At 39.9% G+C, this 19,198-nt stretch overlaps 1 protein-coding gene across 14 annotated transcripts in view; it reads right to left on the bottom strand.

Moving 5' to 3' along the window:
- The window catches only part of ARID4A (AT-rich interaction domain 4A), a 53,973-nt gene extending 35,027 nt beyond the window's left edge, over positions 1–18,946 (bottom strand). For all 14 annotated transcript variants that reach the window (XM_085061057.1, XM_085061065.1, XM_085061058.1 and 11 more), the window contains exons 1-9: positions 18,840–18,946; positions 18,179–18,240; positions 16,830–16,940; positions 14,443–14,508; positions 13,440–13,530; positions 2,608–2,687; positions 2,411–2,505; positions 1,715–1,847; positions 413–492 (exon numbers count right to left, since the gene is read on the bottom strand). In XM_085061057.1, the coding sequence (XP_084917183.1) occupies positions 413–492; positions 1,715–1,847; positions 2,411–2,505; positions 2,608–2,687; positions 13,440–13,530; positions 14,443–14,508; positions 16,830–16,940; positions 18,179–18,184 (662 nt within the window). In that variant the 5' untranslated portion in view covers positions 18,185–18,240; positions 18,840–18,946. The remainder of the gene's footprint in view (positions 1–412; positions 493–1,714; positions 1,848–2,410; positions 2,506–2,607; positions 2,688–13,439; positions 13,531–14,442; positions 14,509–16,829; positions 16,941–18,178; positions 18,241–18,839) is intronic.
- Between the last annotated feature and the right edge of the window lie 252 nt (positions 18,947–19,198).

Genomic DNA, 19,198 nt, shown 5'->3' with positions numbered 1-19,198 from the left:
GCTAAAGACATCAGGGCACTGCAGCTAACGAGTCAGATGTCCAAACTGCTACATGAGACACCCATAAAGATGGTAATTTAAGGCATTAAGGGAAATAACTAAAACAAAAACTTGCATTTCAAAGGACGTAAATTACTCAAACGATAAAAACCAGTATATTTTTCTCTTTTTTTAAGTTGCCAATATTTTTAAATGAAGAAGCACCAGAAACTTTCTTGATTCAGTGAATTCTTATCATTACACAACAGAAAGAAGGGTGAGGAAATGCACTGCAAAGGCCAAATGTGTCCATCCAGCATTATAGAAAATTGTACCCTTTCCTTCAGGAAGAAATAATGCCTTTAGGAGCAATATGTGATTAGTTTCCCAGTTTCCTCCCACAGCCATCTAATCAAAGTGAGCTGTCACTTACAATTTGGAATCTGCAAAGGATCGAACTAAACACTGGTCCTTTTTCACGGTGACATCGTCATTGCAGCTCGGTGACACAACCTGAAGGTTCAAATACAACATTTCTTAAAAAAGAAAAAAAAAAGCTGATCTTGAAAGGAAAGAAAGATAGACTGCAGGAAAGCTGATGTTTTCCTGTTTCTGCTATTACATTTCCAGTTCCAAGAAAATAAACCTACTCCAATTTATACTACTAAGGCCAACAACAACAAATTCCAAGAAGCAATTTATCCCAAACTATTGACTTGTCATGTACAAGCCAAAAAAGTTCAAAATTTCTCTGGAAACTCAAAACTAATCTACTGAGGTCACATCACAGGATCATGTTCATTCATTCCTTTATTTGTGTTCACACGAAATTTTTTAAAAGCATCTATTTAAAATGTCACAAACCCACTTATTTTATACCAGCTTCTGATTTTTGGCATTTAAACTGGACATAAGTTGGTTTTTCGGTTTGTTTTGTTTATTGAGGTGTGGATAATAGAACCCATTGTGAAATCCAGCACATCCCTCCAGAGCAGTGTCATCTCTGGGTCTAAAAAAATTGATAAAGATGCATTTGCAGTATTTGTGTCACCACAAAGAGAACAAAGTGTTTTGCTCTAGACCAGAAATGTTAAATGCAAATATATGACCACCAGAAACTTAATCCAGTAGTTAAGAACTATGTTGAATAGTTTAGTTTTCTACAGAAAGCAACATTTAATATGCATATGTAAACTTTTCTGGGTGTATCAATAAGCTACAAAGTGTCTACCTTTACAGCACAAGTCTACTTGGACTTGGATTTATTGAATGTAGGTTTATTATCTGCAATGGCAAAGAACAGATGTATCCTTTCCTGATAGCCAAATAAAAATAACCACCATCTTCTCCTAGAGTAACTGACCACTAGTGCAAATGCAACCATCAAAGAAATGAGTATTTCGTAACACTGAAAGTCTAAGGAAAAAGACAATCATTACATTAAAAAAAAATTAAATCTCACTGTAATTAAAATTCATAAATCTAGATCCTCTTAAATTGCCTGGGAGTGCAAGTCCTAACATACCTTATTTTTAGAAGAAAAGTATCATTACACACTGATCATTTTGCATGCAGTTTTAAAACACTTCAAACACCATGAAACTGTAACTTAGACATAAATGTTAATCTCTGCTTTCTTACTCTTCACAAATACTGCAAAACACTTGTATTTTTAGCAAACATGGGAGTAGAGCTTAACTTGACTACATTCACAGCTTTCTGTAAAAGAACTCACCAAAGCTGGGTACCAGTCTGCCTTCTCTGAATTACAAGTCACACTCACAACCTTGCCAAGTAATTCATCGTTGAGGCGCCTCTTATCTTCATCCTCTTCTTCACTGCTTTCTTCTTCCTTTTCATCTTCAGTACTGAATTATCAAAATGTACAATGTTTTAAAGTTTGTCTTAAGTTATTAGTTGAAAGCACAACCAGATTACAACTAGGTTTTTCTCCCTCTTTTGCAGAGCTTCAAAAACACTTAGAATTTTAAGAGGTGAAATTGCCTGAAATACACTTAAATATTAAGCACACTTAGTAAGAGGAATTTTGTAGAAATTCCTTCCAAGTGGTAGTATTTTACAACAGCATCATGTTAGAATTGGAGACATGACTCATGTTTTGATTATGCACAGACATGAAACAGAGAACTGGTCTCTACCCCAAAAATTAAAAAGCACCTTTTTTTTTTTTTACTGTGTGCAGTATAAAGAAGGTTAAAAATCCTACATTTCCTATTAGATGAAACAAAAAACCACTTCATTTTCATAACACTGCCAGCACATGACCATGTCTGCAAGAACTGAATATTAAAGTCCATAAGCTGTGCACACAATTCAGGTGATAGAGCACTCAGACCATTGCAGCTTCAATGGGACTGCTTCAGCTTTAGCAAAGGACACTAAAGGAAAGCAGAACACTCTCAAAACTCACACAGGAAGAGAAGATCTTCTCCCTCTGTTAGATTTCTTCCCAATAACAGGAGTTCCAAAGTGCTCTGGATTGGTTAGTGGCAGTTGATCAAGTGTCTACATGGAAAGAAGGGAAACAACATTAGTTTGCTATACCTTATTATAAAGAAGAAATGAATTAACTACTTAGCTTTATTTCCACGTTCACCATTGCCTTACCTCACTTTCTGCAAAGTGCCTTTCTCCCTTCAAGCATAATGAAGTTCGTCTCAAGGTCCTTTCATCACCATCATCAAAAACTAGGATGAAGCCAAAGCACATCAGCACATTCTGATCAGATCTCAATCCCAAGTCTACTGTTTATCTCACAATCAAGGACATTCTCTAAAACATGACTTTCAAGCCTTTATTTACTCATTCTTTAGTTCACAAGCAAAAGGAAAGTCAGCGTTCAGGATTCAATCTGAGCATGGATTTTCACACAGAGATTCATAGCAGTAGAATGTAAGGCTTTGGATGCAAAAATCTCAGTGTAATTTAGACATTCTTCTTATCAATACAACTGCACATTTCAAACCACAGCCACTGGCTGCACACCAGTTACTATTATCTAGCAATCTGTGGGGTTGGTTTGGTTTTGTTGGGGTTTTTTTTCCCCACCCTATCCATTTATTCCTTACTTATACCTCCATTTAATGTTGTACCTTTTCATTCTCCCTCTTGCTATGAGCAAACCCACAAAAAGACAGATCAATGGAAAGGAAAACAAGTGTTTGATAGCTTTTGTTAAACTACCAGGGCTGTCTTACAAACAGATCAAGATACTGGAAACGTGCAATTCCAAGTCTGACCACTTTGTAAGGAATATTTGGTAGACATCCTGTTGTGTTAAATGTCATGAATAGGAAGTTCCATCAATTTCCGTCAATACACAGCAGAAAAAAGCTGGAATGCTAAGAGGCTACTGCAAGCTTTGCCTGAGAAATATCTACTCCTCAGTCTGAATAAAACCTCTTCATGAAAACTTCCTTGAAGAGAAGGAAAGACAAGCTCTCATTCCTCCTGACTGCAAAGAGCAGAGCCCAGGTGGCTGCAGGCTGGAATCCCAGCAAGGTGCAAGTTTATTTGTATGGGGTCAAAGTGCAGAGCACTGCTCTATATTTAAATTACTTGAAACAGGCTTTGTCCACTAGTCAGCTCAGAGGGGGGAAAGAAGGAAGTTTCAAGTGTTGTGCTTATCAGTATGGTAATTTTGGCATTTTTACAAAATTAGTTAAATTTGGTGAGATAAGCTTTAAGGCTCCTCCATCTTCAGAGCACATACTGCTGTGGTATGCTCCACTACTGAATTATCTTAATGTCTTAGAACACTTGTACACACAAAACAATTAACTGTTTCCCCTCCAAAAATCTCAAACTACTTAATTTTCACAAATAATCATTGTAGGGGATGAACAGCTGGTGACTGGCAATAGATAACTTGATTGAAGAAAAGCAAACAGAACCTGATACTTGACAGTAAAACTAAACTGCTTCTTTTTATTTATTAGCTCCAAAATTGGAAGCCCTACACATTTATTTAAAGCCAGTCCAGTAGAAGGATAAATAAAAGCAAACTATTCATAAACCAGATGATATACATCCATTTTTCATCCTTAAAAGATAATTTGTTATAAATACTGAGGTTAAGTAAAATACCCTCAGTAGAAAACACTAAGCTCTAATTAAGACACATAAGGAAATTATGACAATTAAGAGCTGTGTAAGATATTCTGCTTTCTTCAATTACAACAAACATGCAAGTTAACTTAGAAAATCACAATTAGATATGCCTGACCAATATCAAACAATTACAGGCTGCAAAAAACGCAGCTGTGGAAGTGTCAACTTCACAGCTTTGTATTTCACTTCCATGGAAAAAACAACACTGAGGGAAAAAATAATTCATGCTGAATAATTCAGTTTTCCTAACCATTCCTCAGACCCAGAGATATGAAAGTGTTATACTATGTTTTCAGAGCCTGGCAGTTGGCTTTCAATCCTGTTCCCAACTTCATACCTGAACTCAGACAGGTCTAGCCCATGCCTTTTTCTGAAATTTCTGTTTTCTCCAGCTGCAGGTACAGAACTGGCCTGTTCTAACAAAAACAGTTGTCCCTCACCATGCAGGGAAAGACAGAGTGCTAGGCTGCTCGACATTTTCCAGAACTAAAACAGGGAGACAAATAGAACAAAAAAAACCTCACCAAAGTCCCTTCTGAAACCCCTCTCCCAGCCCTAAAACAACAACCCATGTCCAAAACAACAGAGTGCTTTATTCCATATAAGAGGCAGTGACCACACAACTTTTGGAAAGGGAAAAGCATAAATTCTCAGATCTCCCTTCTGAACTGCAGCAGGCCAAGGACTTGGCATAACCATTAAATTGAAGTATAGAAAGGTATTGCTGTTCAACAGCCATGGGGAAAAGGAAATGCACAGCAGACTAAGAGTGTATGATTCCTTCAAAGCAATCAAGTCCAGTATGTTCCATTTTACCTTGGAAAGTTTCTTCTAACACTGAAGTTTCTCTCTACCCCACCTCTTATTCATATTAGAAGAATGAATTATCAATGTATCCAACACCCCAAGAGTCTCATGTAATTATACATTAATACATATATACACACCAACAAACCAAACATTTTTATCAAGTCTGTGTGTAGCTACCCTACAGACATCTCCTGCTCAGTACAGACGATGCTTTAAGACAATTACAACACAATTCACAACAATGAAAACTACATGTTGCTATATAGGAGGAAATTATCAGAATTATCATTACTTAAAAATACTTTGCCTTCTTAAAGTGATTAATAGAAAGCTGACAGCTACATTTAATTTTCTATCTTGCTGAGGCAAGGTGAAAGGACCATGGGGGGCAGAAGCAGAAGGCACTGATATTTTTGGTATTTGAAAGATTTAATTGTTTCAAGGATAAACCAAAACTTTCTTTGAGCATGTAGGAGTTTTTAGATGTTGTCTGCTCACTTAGTAACAATTTATGTTGTGGACACATGCAAAGCACCTGCAACTAACAGCATGGCTGCTCAGCTTGGAGCAGAACATCCTTGCAGAACAACGAAGTGTAAAAGAACAGCATGAACAGAAAGAATTCCTCAGCCAAATTAGTGATCACTTTATTAAGTTTCAACGAAAAAGGACAGCACCATTTGTCATACAAAAATATCAATTATTTGAGTTACTAAGGTGGGGCAAAGTAAGGAGTGTCTCCAATTAATCATGATGCTTGAAGCATTTCGTAATTGTAGCTACTTTAAACTTGCTTTTCCTCTAGGGAAAACACTTGACTGTGCCTTATTGAAAGGTTAATCAGAAACTCACACTGATAAACTCAGCACCTTTAAAAATATAAGCCTTTCTTAAACTAAGTAGGCCTTGTGGTTTCCATCTAATTGTTAAGAAAAATCCACTACACCAAAGTACTCTTCATATTCATGTCACCCTGTGCATGACTTTTTCATTCCAGTCCTGGAGGATTTAAGGGAATGTCTTTCCAAGGCACAGTATCAAATATTAAGGATTCTGTAAATATAAGTAGTAAGGCAGATGGCACAGTTTTTGGCTATGAGATATTTTGAAGCTGTGATAGCAGTCGTGTCAGAAAGAACTTAATACACTCTAAGCTGCAAATTCATTCCTCTTTTTAATCTCATCCAGAAGTAAGGCTGTTTAGTTAAAATGCCTTGAACTAACAATCAGACTAAAAGCTAGTAAATTAATGTTTAATAACTCATATTGATGACTTCATTCCTTCAACAGGTTATTGTTACAACTCCAAATTGTTCAACAGCAAAAATCCTAAAGGTTGTATTCTATAAGGAAGAATTCACTGGGCAGGGAGAGATCAGGAAACAGGAACAGAAGACAGGGAGACATCTCCCCACACAAATACACACAGTGAAGTCACCAAAGGACGTGTTTACAGTGCCATGATACTTATCTCAACAGAGGAAATTACAGTCCTGTCTTTCCAAAGAAACAAGTGTGAAAAAGCAGAAGCCCTTCAGGTCCTACCATTGCTTCATCTTGTGGTGGGCAGGGGCTTGTTGGGGAAACAGTGCAGCAGCTGATTTCTGAGAGGGGAAGGGAAGGATACAAACTAGCCAGGGAACTGCTCCCTGCTATTGAACAGTCAACAGAACATCAGGGAAGGAAGGAAGAAAGAAAAGCAGCATTTCTGCCGGGCAGAGCCCTTTCTTCAAACATGTTCCTTAATGAGGAACACTGACAGAAGGGGAAAAAAGATGAGTAAGCAGAGCAACCTGGAGGAACAGTCTCTGCCATAATGCTTGGTCTAGTCCCAAGAACTGAGTCCAATATGCTCCATACAGAGCATATTGAAACAGCGACAATAAAATGGAAATTTCAGAATTTTGCTGCATCCCGACCTTGTCTATGGTAACAGGAAAGAAACAGAATTGGGTTTTTTTCTGTTTGTGGAAATCTACACAGTCCTAACCTATGACAGAAAAATAAAAACAAACTTCTCAGTGGTAATCAATACAACACTTTCCAAGAAATAAAAAAAACCCCAAACCTGACTAGAAGTTGAGCATCTCAAAAATGCACTAACAAGTGCAACTTTAAACTCACTGTTGATGAGCTCAATCTTCCATTTCCTGTCTGTAGCAGACTTGTATATACCATCAGCAAAAATATACTAACCCTGTCTTTACAATAAGGCTGTCTCAACATTGATTTTCATGTATTTAAAGATACAGTATTAAGAAGTCAACTAAACAAAATCATTTTTAGGAACTGTGAAGAAGCTTGTCACAAAACACTGCAGATCAGTTTGACTACATCTTGTTTAGAAATATATATAGATATATTAAAAATAATTTTAAAAAAAAAGAAAAAAGAGAACACAGCAGAACTCTAGAGAGAACATCCTCATCATAGTTACGAGATGAGTTCCACACAGAGCTGCCAGTGTCACCAGAACAAGGCAGTTCTGTGACACACAAGTGCACTGAGAAAACAACCCTCACGGCTGCAGCTTGCAAACTCCAAATGCAACAAATTGTGTTACTGCTGCTGCCCAAACCATGAGATTCTACGCTGCACTGCAAGGAAACTATTTTCTCTCGTTTCCCAACCCATTCAGAAACTTCTAAATCACCAAGACAATGAAATGGAAGTACACACCACAAAGTAAAAGTGGCTCCAGTGTCGCTGTGCACACTGAATTATTTTCACTGGCTGCCTGACAAGGTAGCAATTTATGAACTGCAAGAGATGCTATCTATGAATATCTCAACAAATGTGTGCAGATTTTGCAGATTTTGGGTTTCAGCTGTGGAAACAATATAGAAAGTACCACAAGATAGGCAGTGCTTGTTGAATGACCTTGTAGACAAGGGCTGTACTACTGATTCATCACTGTAAGAGGGCTTAAGAGCAAGTTCTGCAGTGTATCGTGCTACTGAGAGACTATACAACTCAAATTTACTATTTTTTAAATTACTTTAAATGAGGCCCAACTCCTCTTACAAAAATATATTTGAAATATCCCTGAAAACAGGGAAGTTTGAGTGACCTTTGAGTTTACTCATAGAAAACTATCACCTCACAGACAAAAGCCTGCTGCCTGAAACTGCTTTTTCTGAAATGGTAATCTTACTGTTGCTACACATTAAGAGATTAGAGGAAAAAAATCTACCTCCTTGCTTTCCCTACAGTATTGTTTGTACACAAATTTAAAATATTTTTAACTGCTCATATTGTAACAAAAGTCGTTTTTATAACCAAGGGTTTGATGCAGTTGATTTGCAATGAGGTTCTACTGTTAAAATACAATTTTTCACTATAAAACCTTGCTCCTCTACCCACCTGTTGCCTGAACATGTGTAAACACAAACCATGGTGCTGTTCTTTTTTCCCAGGTTCTCCAGAAAGCAACCACCAGAGCTACTGCACCATTTTTAGGTGCCACAGGTGCACTTAAACATCACATCCCATGGAAAGACTCTGGGCAAATATGGGGTTTCCTCAAAATTGAAGCAAGCCAATTTTAAAGATGAAAAGACCAAATTTATGATGGTAGAGAACACCAGTGAGGACAACTGGACAGTTCCCCTGCCACACCTGTGGTTTTGGATTCCTGGATGACACATGCACAGCCCAGAGATGATGCTTCTGCCACGTGGAACTCAACAGGATGCTGAGAACTGGTCAAACCAGCCCTGCAGACATGACCAGTGCCTGGCACACACCACAGGACGTGTGCTGGTCAAGGGTTGAAGGGACAAACCCACCTCCAGCCCAGGCCTCTGGCATGGATGGACTCCGCTGGCTGTGGGGACACTGAGAGCTTCTATCACCCTTGGAATAAGAGCTTACAGTTGTACTGTACTCAGAACCAAGCCTATTTCTCCTTTAGGCATAAATATCTCCACAAAGCTTCACGAGAGGCAAACTTCTATTAAAAACAGGAAAATGTGACTATAAATAGCAACCCTGCTCCTGAAGTCCCAGGACATAAATGCTGGCTCATTTGCTGATAAATATCCTCAGAATTATGAGCTGAAATTTTCAAAATCCATGCAACATGAAACATGACTAAAATCAAATCCTCAGTATCTTTAATTTCCGTGACCTAACCACAGTAACCTGAAGTGATGCAGTTGGTGGCTGAGACTACACTTCATTCCCAGAACAAGTACTCAGGTCTCTAACTCCTTCTAGCACACACTCAAATCTGCATTTCCTGGAAACTGCCACCATGATTACACGAAAGGAAGAAGCCACCAGCAGAGCTGTGGGGCTCACAGAGTTGCCACAGAAGTGTGTCTGAAAGTCCTAAGTCTCAAAAAACAAGGAATCACATTCCCTTTCACTCTAAACAGTATATAAAACCCTAATAATAACTGACAGCAAGGGCTGCTAGAAATTGCAAAGGCCTCCCATTGTTTTGGTTTTTTCTGCCCCATTTCCTACTAATTTCAGAGGAAACATTATGAAAGTTAAAACATGCTTTTTATTTCATTCTTTAGAAACTCTTGTCCATTATTTTACCTACCAAAATACATGGCTCAATGTCTTTGATCTGGTCTTGTCTAACCTTGTTTAAAGTTGTAGTAGAAATTACATAATAAAAAGAGAACTAATCACATACAGATTATTGACCTGAGTTTTGTCAAAGAAGAGATGACATGGGGCAATATAAACCAGGCCATTCTAACAGCAACTCCTGAATGCTTGCTCAAATGAAATACTGTTTCTCACTTGTATATAGCTATTACATCATTTCTAGCTCTGTGCAGAAGTGACACAAAAGTGTTTCCTTAAAGTACATCTACATAAGGATGTCTGTTTTCTGAAATTCTGGTAATGCTTGTAAGACTGCAGGCAAAGTGTGAAAGAAGGAAAATACAACTATGCACCACTGTAAAGTGTGGTCTGGCTTGTGGTTTCTTTGTTTTTCAGTCATTTCAGTATTTACCTGGAGTATTTTACAAGTTAACAGAGAGGTGGATGGTACACTAAGTAAGCTGTAATTCAAACCTGGTTCAGCTAAAAGCAGATCTGACAGACCACTTTAATTCTATGCAATTATCACCTAACAATATATTCAGCACTTCAAAAGCATCAATGCAGCACTTTGTCATTTGTAAATTAAGGAAGTTCAGTTTAGATAACTGCATTCTAAAGACAAACATCATCAAATCATTGAATCACTTAGTAAGATCATCAAGTCCTACTGAGCCATTTGTTAACCAAAGAATTTAAACCCCTATTAGTGTCACACCACTTTGGATTTGAGAGGGCTGCCTTAAGCAATGGCATTTCCCAGACACTGTTCAACTTCCACTCCAAACAGCTTCTATTTCTTCACCTGCTTATACTGAAAAGCTGAGTCTTGAGGTAATTTCAAAAGTATTTCCAAATTGCAGCTGAAAAGTTCAACAGGACTACATGGCTACAGTAACATCATTATTATACAAAAAGAAGTGAAAAAGTGATTCTGTTGAAGCTACAATAAAAATAAATCTTTGTTTACTCTGGGTACATGAGCACCATTAATAGAGAGGAGATACTATTAAAATACACAAACTGATCATCACTGTGGCTCTTGCATATAAGTGCTGGCAAAGTAGCCTATTATAGCAAACTCAGCACTTCCACTGGTTCAATTTATTGACCAAAGCAAAGTTGTTTCAGGTGACTTTGCTCCTTTAGATCCCTACATGAAACAGAGAACCTGATACACAAAATTGAACATCATCACTTCTCACCAGTTTGCTTTGGTGCATTTTTTACATATCTGCACTTAATACTTTGAAAATGTTTGTCTGTATATATTACTGGTTCCACTAGTCAGAGATCAGTTTGCTTTTAGTTCACTGAGAAAGAGATGCTAGATAACACAGAAAATAAATAGCGAGAGAAAAGCACAAACTACTGAAATCCAAGATTTCCCTTGTGCTTTCTATCTCAAAATGTTCAGGAAGGTATTCTGTAAACCTGGAGTCTGTTTAATCCACTTCCCTCTCAGCTCTTCAGCGTGACTGCAGCAGTCAGGAAGGCTGTGAAGCAGCACACCCACCATCTATTAAAAAGCAACCAATTCAGCTGTTGGCTTTACCAGCAACAGAAATATACACCTCACATGCATCCAAAACTTTCTGCAAAGACACAACGGAAGCAGCAGGCAAAAAAAAGGCTTATTTTTCACACATCAATATTCCTGTACTCAACCTAGAATACTTCCCCAGTTTTAAGTGCAAAAGAGCCATGATAGAAACTCAATGATCTGCTTACTCTGGTCAATGTTACCTGTGCTTTCAACATCAACAAGCAACCCAATGCATGAAACTAACAAAAATGTCCCTAAGATCTAAATCCAACGTGGTACAATTGTATTTTCATAGTCAAAGTGCCTTATTACAGCACTGCATGTCCACTTACCATAAGATTACTTAAATCCCCCGGAGTTCCAAATTTTTACAAAATCCTAGCAGTCTTAACACATTTGCATATGGAAAACATATTTTATTTTCCCCATTCTGCCTGTCAAAAATATTTCTGGGGGAAAGAAAATGACAATAGTTCATTAATTCATTGGTTTGAGTTTCTGAGGAACGGCACTTTAATAAATCTATGAAGTAAAAATCATGGCATGCATGATTTATCTCTTTATTAAATCTCTGATTTATTATTGGGGTGAGTTCAACAAGTTGTTAAACATAAACAACAATCCATTAATAAAGGGCAGAGCATTTATTCACTGTTCAAATTTCCTGCTCATCAAGTGAAGATTTTTTGGCAGAAGTGCACTGCTCAAAAGAAAAGAAAAAATAAATAAAAAAAGAAAACCCAGACAAAACTGATCCCCCAAACAGGGGATTTGAAGTTCACATGTCAAATGTAAGAAGACAAATATGTCTTCTGGCCCAAATTCAAACAGAATTAGCTGAAAGTGCTACTTGAAAACTGAAATAAGTTAGGAGTTTTAGAATTAAAATGCTAATTCATAAACCATGAAATTGCTAGTGCAAGACTGTGTTTCTTATCACTTCTGTAACAGTATGGTGAACGTCTGAAAATCTATAAAGAGAAGTTAAAGGTCCAGTGTTCTACCTCGAGTATGTCACATCACAGTACTAAACTAAGTAGATTTTAAATCTTCTGCACTCCAAAATAATCCTGCTTCTCCTCCCTGACCTGACATCCACTACAATTTTACAGCAATGTTATCATCCTGAAGAAAAAGGCAAAGAACACTGAGCTTTGTCAACCAGCTTAGAGTTAAAGCCCTCACTAACAATAATAATCAGAAAGTGATAAATCCTTCCAAATTATCTGCAGAGCCTTATCCTGATCCCACCAAAGACGACATCACCTCACCTACTGCAAAGGAAACGCTGAATTACTGGAAATAGCTTATTTAAATCTTAAAAAGGGGTTAATGAACCAAAATAATTAAGAGTTCATGGGATAGAGGACTCCTCAAGAGAGAATGGAAGAATATGAAGTAAAGCTGAATACATTTGGTACACAAGGCAGCTAATGAGAAACACAGAGTTTAAATTTACAAGTACTAATCTCCAAAGCAATGCCCAAGAGTAGCATGTACTGGACAATTACCAGGAGAATATTCCTTCTGTGCAACTATTAGGGAATATAAAGCTCCACTGCTGTAAGAAAGTTGTGCCAAAGAAGGATGGGTGCTTGCAAAGCTCTCTGATTCAAACACTGTCCTTTTTTATTTGCTTATCTACTATTATTTGAATGTTGCTGAGTTTTGTCATTCTGTTATTAAAGCTGTTTCAGAAAAACCTGGAGATTAGAATTATTGACAATGAGGAAATTTATCTTACAATGAATTGTTGTGCTACACTGACATTTCACTGACCCTGCATTCTGAACTTTCTATTTCAATAACTGAACACCACATGAGCCTCCAACATGAGAAGAAAAGTAGTTTTCTATTTCACCTTAGATCATTATTTGAAAATTTTATTAAAGGAAACAGCTATTCACATTATAAATGAATGTCTCCTCTTTTCTTGTTATTGTGTGGTTTGTTGATTCTTCTCTTAGAAAGAAACAGATTCTGTCTTCTATTGATACTGTCCATGTTTTTCTTGTGTACAAGCTTGCATATAGTGCAAGGAGGCTCATGTTTCAGCCATTCATTTCATGCCACAGGTTTTCAGCTGGAAGAATGATTTTACAAGGTTGAAGCCTTAAAATCTGCAAAAATTATTCTGAATTTCAGTGACTGCAACTGCTACCATTATAGGTATATTGTGTCAAATAAAACTTGATTATTCAGGCCTTCAATTACCCATGCAAAAGCCTCTCTGAATTATTACCCTATTTGAAACAGAAAAGGAATCAAGATGTGGACAACTTTAAAAGAAGTCCCCTCCAAAAACTATCTCAGATCGTGCAACACAAGATGTAATTACTGCCACTGTTACCTATAATTAGAAATATATTGTCCAAAGATTAGAGCCCATAAATGAAACATGGCCACTCACCTACAGTGTACCAACTGGCATCCGTCAGCTTGCTGATAACAGCTTCCTGAAAAGATCCATCAGGCATTTTGGTTTCAACCATTGCTCCAACCTGCAACAAGCAGCAGCTCAAGGTTACATGGGAGTTCACACTTAATAAATTGAGAAAAACACACTGATCCTTCCAGCAAGCCAGATTTACTTTTTAAGACTCAGTTTAGCTAAATATTGCTTTGAAAGTTTAGTTACTCAGCAGGTAAGAACAAAGGTCCTTCAGCAGGAAGGCTGAACTGTAAGTACATGCTAAAGCACTAAGAAACTCAGAACATCTAAATTCAGCATGACTTCATCACCTCAAGAAATAGAAGGCTAATAGAAAAAATTACCAAAGTCATTATTTTATTACTCATGATCATTCAATTACTACTACTTCTCTACTCAGTTCTACTGTCAGCTGGATCAGAATTTCAGTAGCAGCCTTGGTGTTACTGCAGGAGTTACAGAGAAAAGACAAATACAAGAAAGATGACCTTCTCCAAAGAACTCTATTTGCATTCGGTGTTTATAACACAGCTCTGCATTTTAGCACACAACTGCTACACAGAATGAAAATACAAATAAACACATTTTTATATAAAACACATCAACTACTCTAAAACACTGAGTAATTGTATTTACTCTTGTCTAACAGGCTTGAACAGTGCTTTGCACTTGAGTTCTTAATTACTTCTGAGAAGTTTCAACGTTTCATTATTTATAAGAAGTTTTGCATCTTATGAGAAGATACACAAATCCCAGTGCAGGCAAAACTATGTATCAAGTACACTACACAGAGAAGAATAAATAGCCCATAAAACTACAAAAAATTAAGAGTGATTCCTCAGAATCCATCTCATCTAATGTGATGAGCCTCCTTGTGTTGATTTCAATCCTGCAGAACAGGTACCCACCTATACAGCATCAAAATTTAGAGTTTTAGAAATCAATTGTCTGATTACCAAAAGAAGGCATGCAATATACATACTCTTAGAGGTCCTTTCACTTGGTCATCTTGCACTAACTGAGTTGAGTTATCCCCCTTCAAGACCACCTGAAAGATATGAATGAACTTTTTAATATGCATCTGATTTCTGAACAGCACACAAAAAAAGTAAGAAACTGTATATACAATAAGATCTTATTAACCACATCAAGATTATCAATTAAACAGATTCAAATGTTACTGAACAGAGAACACTTGGCATGGCCAGTTTTACTGACAGGAAGCCCCAGGCATGACACTTAATATTTAATCTGAAACATCATCATTAAAGAACAGATCAAATAAAACACTAGTCATTCCAAAGCAAAGAAAATGCATTTTTAGGTGAGTTTAGAATTGGACACAATCCAGGGCAAACCTGGAACTGGGCTTCCAGATGAGATGATTAAACAAGGGGGATTTTCCTTTTCTCTACTTCAACTGTAGCATGTTATTGACAACACATTGACTACTCAATGACAACTAAAATAAAAACCTCTCTTTAATAAATATGTATAAAAAAGCACCAAACTGACTGCAATATCAGCATTTCTGCTGCCTAGAGCAAGAGCAAGTTTTTCCGTCAGAGATGTGAAACCTTTCAAATGTGATGAAAATAAGGATCAGTTACAGTTTAAGTAAATTCTGCTTCTCCCTTTAAAATCCTACGTTCTAGAAGGGAACAGTGTTGAGGCAGTGAACATCAACCTATATAGTTTAATAAAAAAAATTCCAAAATTTCTATTTCTTTTCAGGAACCAAAAGTTCCAGGAGCTTCCTCTGACATACAATGATGTCCAGTTTTCTGGCTCCTCAATTATCCTCCAAGCACAGACTACACTGTAGCTGTATTTATAAACACAACACCAGTAGCATGCCAAAACAGCATCCATATCAACACACATCCAGGTTAAAAATGCACTTTATGCTGATATAAAATTTAAAACAAAAACTGCAGAGGGATGAATACAGGTTGTCCTGCTGCTCAGGAAAAGGCTACTGGACCTTTTGGACTCTTTGCACTCTTGGCAAGCATGCCAGGGTGTGCCTACACACTTTTAATTACAGTATCAGGCTTAGCTTGTTAAAACTTCTATTGTTGTAATATAATTGAGATCCAGCGACAGGAATTTCCACCAAGTCACAGCAGCCTCATGTAACTCCAAATCTTATCGTGGAGTAATAAAGCATCTGATTCTAATGAGAAAGAGAAACTCCTACTTATTAACAGGCTAAATACTCTACCAGACCAAAGATGCTGACAAAATCAAGCTTGTCAGACCTGCATGCTGCTTCCTACAGAGTTCCTCATTAACACGGATTTCAAAGAGCACAAGTTTCCCTAAGTACTCATTAAGAACAGGGAAAATACTCCAATATCTGAATTACAATTTTTTTCTATTGATGAAAAGCACTCTGATAAAGTGATATGATCTACATATGTAACTGAAGAGGCTGATGGCTTGTTCTACTTGATCTAAGCATTAAAGCACACAAAAGCTTGGATGTGTAGTTACAAAAAGCAGCTTTCACCTCGATATCTTGGGGATTTTGGGTAACTAATGCTTTATTTACAGCTCTTGGACAGCAGACAGGGAAGTGGGAAGATTTTGACAAGACAAAGCAGAACAACAATTTCTATATTTACTTTCAATTTTAACTTTCATTTAACTGTGTTTTATTCTTGCTCTGATAGAGGCATTTACAGCAGTACTGCAACACCAAAATGACAACTTTCTCTTCTGGTTGTTTTGGCAAAAGCCCTGTAAATGTGAATGAATACTATGTGCCAACACTATCCATGCACAAGAATTCAGCTACAGCCAGGGCACACTGCTTTAGAAGCATCAGCAAGATGCTCAAAACTTAAGTATTACCCTGAGCATTGCTAAAACCTGGTCTAAGAAACAAATTATTGCCATCTCCCTTGCTGTTGACTTCTTTTGGCATTGCTTCTTCAGTTTCAAGCTATAAAAGTGAGTGTCAGTTGGTATGAAACAGAACTTTTGCTTCTGAAGAGGTTGCTCTTATACCTTATTAGTCATGTAAAGCCATAATCCTGTTTGTGACATCAAAACTTATTGCTGGGAAACTGATGCATTCAAAAACAAAAGACAAATGCAGTCAGGAAAGAAGCAGCAAGAAAGCTCATTTTTGCTCCAGCATCCTACTAAAAATATTTTAAAAAACCAACATCCCCCCCAAAATAAAGCAAAAAAAGAAATCACCTCAAATCTAGTAATAAAATACGAAAAAAGCCATGTAAGTGTTGTTTAAAATTCATACAGTGAAGCGATGAACACTTCCTAATCTTCAGGGCTGGGATCTCCTGTGACAGCCCTTGCAGCACAATGCTTCACTCAAACCAGCAGCAGTCTCAGCACACTCACCTTGACTTTCACAAGCCTTTTCACCGTCTTAATCTTTGCCTCGCAGAAGGCACCACGGTACTTGGCACTGACATCAGTCCCCACTGTCAGGTAGGCAGGCTCATCTGCTGCCTGGAGAGAAACAAAAACACAGAAACAAACTTGAGCTCTTATTTATAGTTACAGCTGCATGATTGTATGTTTAATGTCACACCTAGACTTTTAGACCTGTTGACTTTTAATTGATAAACAGTGTCTGTGCTTGAGATTGCCATCAGGGAGTTCTTCAAAAGGAAAAAAAATAAACCCAACAAACAAGCTACAGGAAGTTTGAGTTTGTCACTGATGTTGACACACAGCTCCTGTCAATTCATTGTCAGCCTCTCCCAGAAATGTCTTTGAGGGTATTCACTGATATTTGAGACATCTCCTTATAAAAAGGGCAACAAAGTAAAGGCATGACTAGTAATTCAAGTAATTTCTATACAAAAGGAAAATATTTCAACTGCAAAAAGTCAGTGTAACAGGCAGCTGTGTTTGTTCAGCCATAAGCAATCCAATGGCACAGATTATTTAAAACGTTTGAGATTGGTGTCATCCCAACACTTACAATTAAGTCTATAACATTCTATATATAGGATTTCTTTCCTGGTGACTAAAAGGAGACCTCTAGAGAAATCTGTTGCAATCTTTCAAACAGCTATTAACAAGTATTTTTCTTTCCTGGAATGCCTTTATCAAAACTTAACTGCCTGTGCATTTTTAAAGAGAAATATCCATCACAATTCCCTTAATCTGGGCTTTAATACTCAATATTTCTGCATCGCAACATTGCATTTACTGTGCTCTTTGCAGCTGATCAACAGGGACAAAATGACCACATTGAAAATGTCTATGAAGACAGGAAATCGGTGCAGAAGCCAAAATAAAACACGTTTATGTACGGTTTGGGATTTTTTTAACTTGGTATTTTCTTCAGCTCTGAAGGCAAAATGAAAAGTTTTGCAAATTATCCTGCAGTCGTTGAGCCTTTGTACTGAGCAAACCGGCAACAGCAAAGGCGGGACAAAAGCTGTGGTTTTGCAAACTTGCCATAGCAGCTGCTGATACAGGAAGCGTTTAAAGACGGGAGCCCGAAGGACAACAACAACAATTCGGAGGCGATGAGGATGTTCGGAGCGCTCCTGCACGGCGGTGAGAGCTTTAAATCCCCTGCACCTCGCCGGGGAGCAGCAACAGCACTCCCAGCACGCACCGAACCCCGCGTTCTGCCGCTGCTGCCGTGCCCAGACGGAGAGCGATAAAAAATGAGATCTCCAGAGCGGCGGGCGAACAGGGCGGCGATCCCCGCTCCCGCCGGAGCCGCCTACCTTCATCTTCAAGGGTTATGCGAGCGATTCCAGCTCCAGGACTTCTCCTCGCACGGGAAACACTGCAAAACAAGAGCGGGGGAGGCTGAGGGCTGAGCGCGGGGCTCCCCGCGAGGGGCGGCGGGGGGAGCCCGGGCCGGGCGGAGGGAGGGACGGAGGGAAGGAGCCGCCGCCCGTCCCGGCCGCGCCGAGGGAGCGCGGCCGCCGCTTCCCGCCGGGCGGCCCCGCGCTCGGTGTGTGTCACGTCGCCATTTGCTCCGCGGGGCTCAGGGGCCGCCGCCCCCCGCCCGCCCCGTCCCCCTCTCAACTTTCCGTGGCCCCGCCGGGCCCCCTCCTCCTCCCGGACCGCCGCCTGCCGCCCCCCGGGGCAGCGCCGCAGCCCCCCGGCCCAGGAGCGCGGGGGCCGATGGCGGGGCTGTCGGGACGGAGTTGGGGGGTCCCTGTCCCGGGGGTCCCGCTCCGTGAGGGGGGCGGCGCGCGCGCCCGTGCGCTCCCCCGGGGCGGGGAGGGGGGGCGGGGGGGTTTAAAGCGCAGCTCCCAGAGCCGCTCCGCGTCCCCTCCCCCGGGACGGCGGCGCGGCAGCCACAACTCCGCCGCCACCGCCTCCTCTTCCTCCTTCTCCTCCTCCTCTCCCTGCTCCTCCTGGCGCGTCCCTTCCTACCTGAGAACTCCTCGTTCCGCAGCCCCCGCGCCGCCCGGGCCCCTCCGCAGACGGCGGCGGCCCCGGCTGAGCGCGGCCCCCGCTCCGCCCCCCCTCTCTCCCGCCCCCCTCCCCCCCCGCGCGCGCGGACCCGCCCCGCGCCGCAGCGCGAGCCCCAATAAACAAGCGGCGGGAGCGGGGCCGCTCCCATTGGCCGCCGCCCCGACGCCCCGCGCGCATTGGGCCGCCGCGGACAGCACCCCCATTGGGTGGCGCCGCGGCCCCGGGCGCACGCCATTGGCGGGCGGCGGGGACCGGAAGGGCAACGGCGCGATACGATTGGCTCGGGGCGGGACGGCAGGAGGGAGGGGGAAGGCCGG

The sequence above is a fragment of the Lichenostomus cassidix genome, chromosome 5 (assembly GCF_008360975.1).
Source record: "Lichenostomus cassidix isolate B80296 chromosome 5, HeHo_3.0, whole genome shotgun sequence".
Lineage (NCBI taxonomy): Eukaryota > Metazoa > Chordata > Aves > Passeriformes > Meliphagidae > Lichenostomus > Lichenostomus cassidix.
This window is presented reverse-complemented; position numbering and strand designations above follow the sequence as displayed.